The 2,555-nt window shown below is 41.1% G+C and overlaps 1 protein-coding gene across 1 annotated transcript in view; it reads right to left on the reverse strand.

Annotated features, from left to right (window-relative positions):
• The window catches only part of LOC101846240 (myelin regulatory factor), a gene marked incomplete at its 5' end in the record, with an annotated part of 14,921 nt that extends 14,048 nt beyond the window's left edge, over positions 1-873 (reverse strand). The window contains 1 exon segment of the mRNA XM_013086835.2: positions 800-873. Coding sequence (XP_012942289.2) covers positions 800-873 — 74 coding nt within the window.
• Positions 874-2,555: the final 1,682 nt, after the last annotated feature.

A 2,555-nucleotide genomic window follows, 5' to 3' on the forward strand; every position in this document is an offset into this window, starting at 1 on the left:
GAGAGAGAGAGAGAGACGAGACCCGCCCCTTCTCGTCACACGTTATCCCACATGTGCCCTATATGGAGACTGTTGTCAGCACAGCCCAAATCTCCCAGGACCGAGCCAGTCAGCTGTGTATGTCAGGGCTGTGTATATGTCAGGACACACTGAGCCCGGGCCAACACCGTCATAAAAGGCCAGGCAATTTTCTCAGGGGCCCAGGAGGTTGCCCTCTGATTGAATAGAGAGCTTTAGCAGCGGCCCGGCACCTCGATCATAAGTGGTTATAAATAAAGTGGGCGTAAAATGTCCTCCTTCAGGAATTGAATAAGTTTGTACAAGTCTCGGGTCACACGCATGGGTGCGAATACTGTTTAGTTCCAGTTAGAGTTAGAGTTTTATCTGCAACACAATAAGATCATTAAGTGCTGTAGATTAGAGGTGTGACAAGAGAATACCGCACATACAAAAGAAAGAGGAAGATAAGGGTGGTAGATGTTTGATAGATAAGAAGGGCAAACCAAATTAGAGCACCCGTCAACCTCCCACAGAGCGAATACATGGCATCTTGTACTGAAGTTTGTGCAGAGAGAAGCACATCGAAACCATAACAACCCTTTAAAGCATAGTAAAAAGAAAAACAGAAAAAATAGACACAACAAAGAGAAAGAAAAAGAACCACCCTTCTGCTTGGAAATCTTTACTTACCAACGAGAGCTAAAAAATAATGTACAATGGGATCGCTGGTGAGGACCGGGGAGGGGGGGAAGAAAGAGAGAGAGAGAGAGAGAGAGAGAGAGAGAGAGAGAACACTAACCGTTCATGGTGTGCTGGTGGCGGTTGCCATCCGGAGAGTACGGCTCTGAGTCTGGGGGACTGTCTGGGAGGGATCTGTAGGATGAACAGAAAGTAGAACAACACATGAATGAATCAAACTATCAAAACCGTTGATCTCGAGACGTGATATGAGCAAACAAAATAAATCAAATCAAATCAATGAACTCGATTCACATGAAAAAAAATAAATTCAAATCGATAAACTCTAAACATAAGAACGGATCAAATTAAAACCGTTTACCGTTGATCTCGGGACATGGCAGGAACAAATCAAATCAATGAAATCGAATCACATGAACGCCTTAAATGAAATCAATGAATTCGAAACTCACGAACGATTAACTATAATACAAAACCATTTAACTAAAACAGCCTACTGGACAGGGTATGGGTATTAACTATTTTTGCAAGATGTTATTGTCATCATTTTACACCCAATTCGATACAATTTAGATTACTTAGGAGGTGGGCCAACATGGACTGAGACGGATATATTATAGTATTCTACTCTAGCCAACAGACAGGGATGCTCGGTTTAAAGAAAACGTCCTTTATAAAGGGAATCGAACTCATATCTTCTGCGAGTAAAAGCGAATAGCCTAATTGTTACACCAAAGATACCGTTGAAAAACTTGGAAAAGGTAGGCGTCTTCACAATCTTTTGTTTGAGTTAAGAGAAGCACATCGACACAATAATGGCCGTTTAGTCCTGTGAAAAAGTACTGCAGGCAGACAGAAACAACAGAGGGAAAATAAAGAAGTAGAACCTACAAGTACGTAGCACCTTCCAACCATCTGCACTGCACACTTTGAATTTAATCAAGTTGTAGGTTGTTAACATTTTAATGCGACATACGTTATAAAATATCTCCCGCTTCACAAGAGGGCAAGAAAAAACGAGCGAAAAAAACGAGTTCACGGTCTATATGTACTCTTTCTATGGATTTTTTTTCGTGTCTGTTTTTAAGTAAGCGTTCTACGGCACTTGCAACACAAACAAGCCATTACAAGTGCAGACAATTTGAGGAGTTGCAAGAGAGGAATATACAAATAAAAGAAGGAGGAGAGAGACGGACGAAAGATATCAAATTTGAAAAGAAGAATCAAATAACATCGGAGCACCTACTAACCACCCACGTACTCTTCAGGACACCATAAAAGTTCTCATTACTTGGCCATGGGTAAAATATTTTTTTTTAAAGTGTATTCAAAATCAGCAACACGACCAACAACAACATTAACAATCAACGAAACTTCAACAACTTTAGTTTTATAGTTTTAGTAGAGGTTTTACGGCGCTCGCAACTGCATGTTAAGGTTATTATTATGAGCGCCAGAAGATTACAGGTGTTACAGGAGAGTAACAAACATAAACAAGAAGAAGGGGAGGAGAAAAGGACGATAGATGTTTCACAGGAAAGAAGAAGCAAACCACACAAGAGCACCCGCCAACCACCCACATACAACAACAGCCCGATTGTTTACTTCGTTTGTGAGAGTAAAGAGAAGCACATCGACACAATAATGATTACTTTGTGGTGGGGAAAAAGTAAGACAGACACGGAGAAACCACAAAATTGTGGAAACTAAAAAGTAGGAACTACCAGTGGCACCCTCCAACTAACCGCAAACTGCTCAATTGACACCCTATATTATGGAGATCATAATATTCACATCACATACACGCATGCATGTATGTGTACAGTTAAGCGTCACCTCCCTCCCTCCCTCCCTTC

Source organism: Aplysia californica, unplaced genomic scaffold (assembly GCF_000002075.1).
Source record: "Aplysia californica isolate F4 #8 unplaced genomic scaffold, AplCal3.0 scaffold00511, whole genome shotgun sequence".
In the NCBI taxonomy this organism is placed as follows: Eukaryota; Metazoa; Mollusca; class Gastropoda; order Aplysiida; family Aplysiidae; genus Aplysia; species Aplysia californica.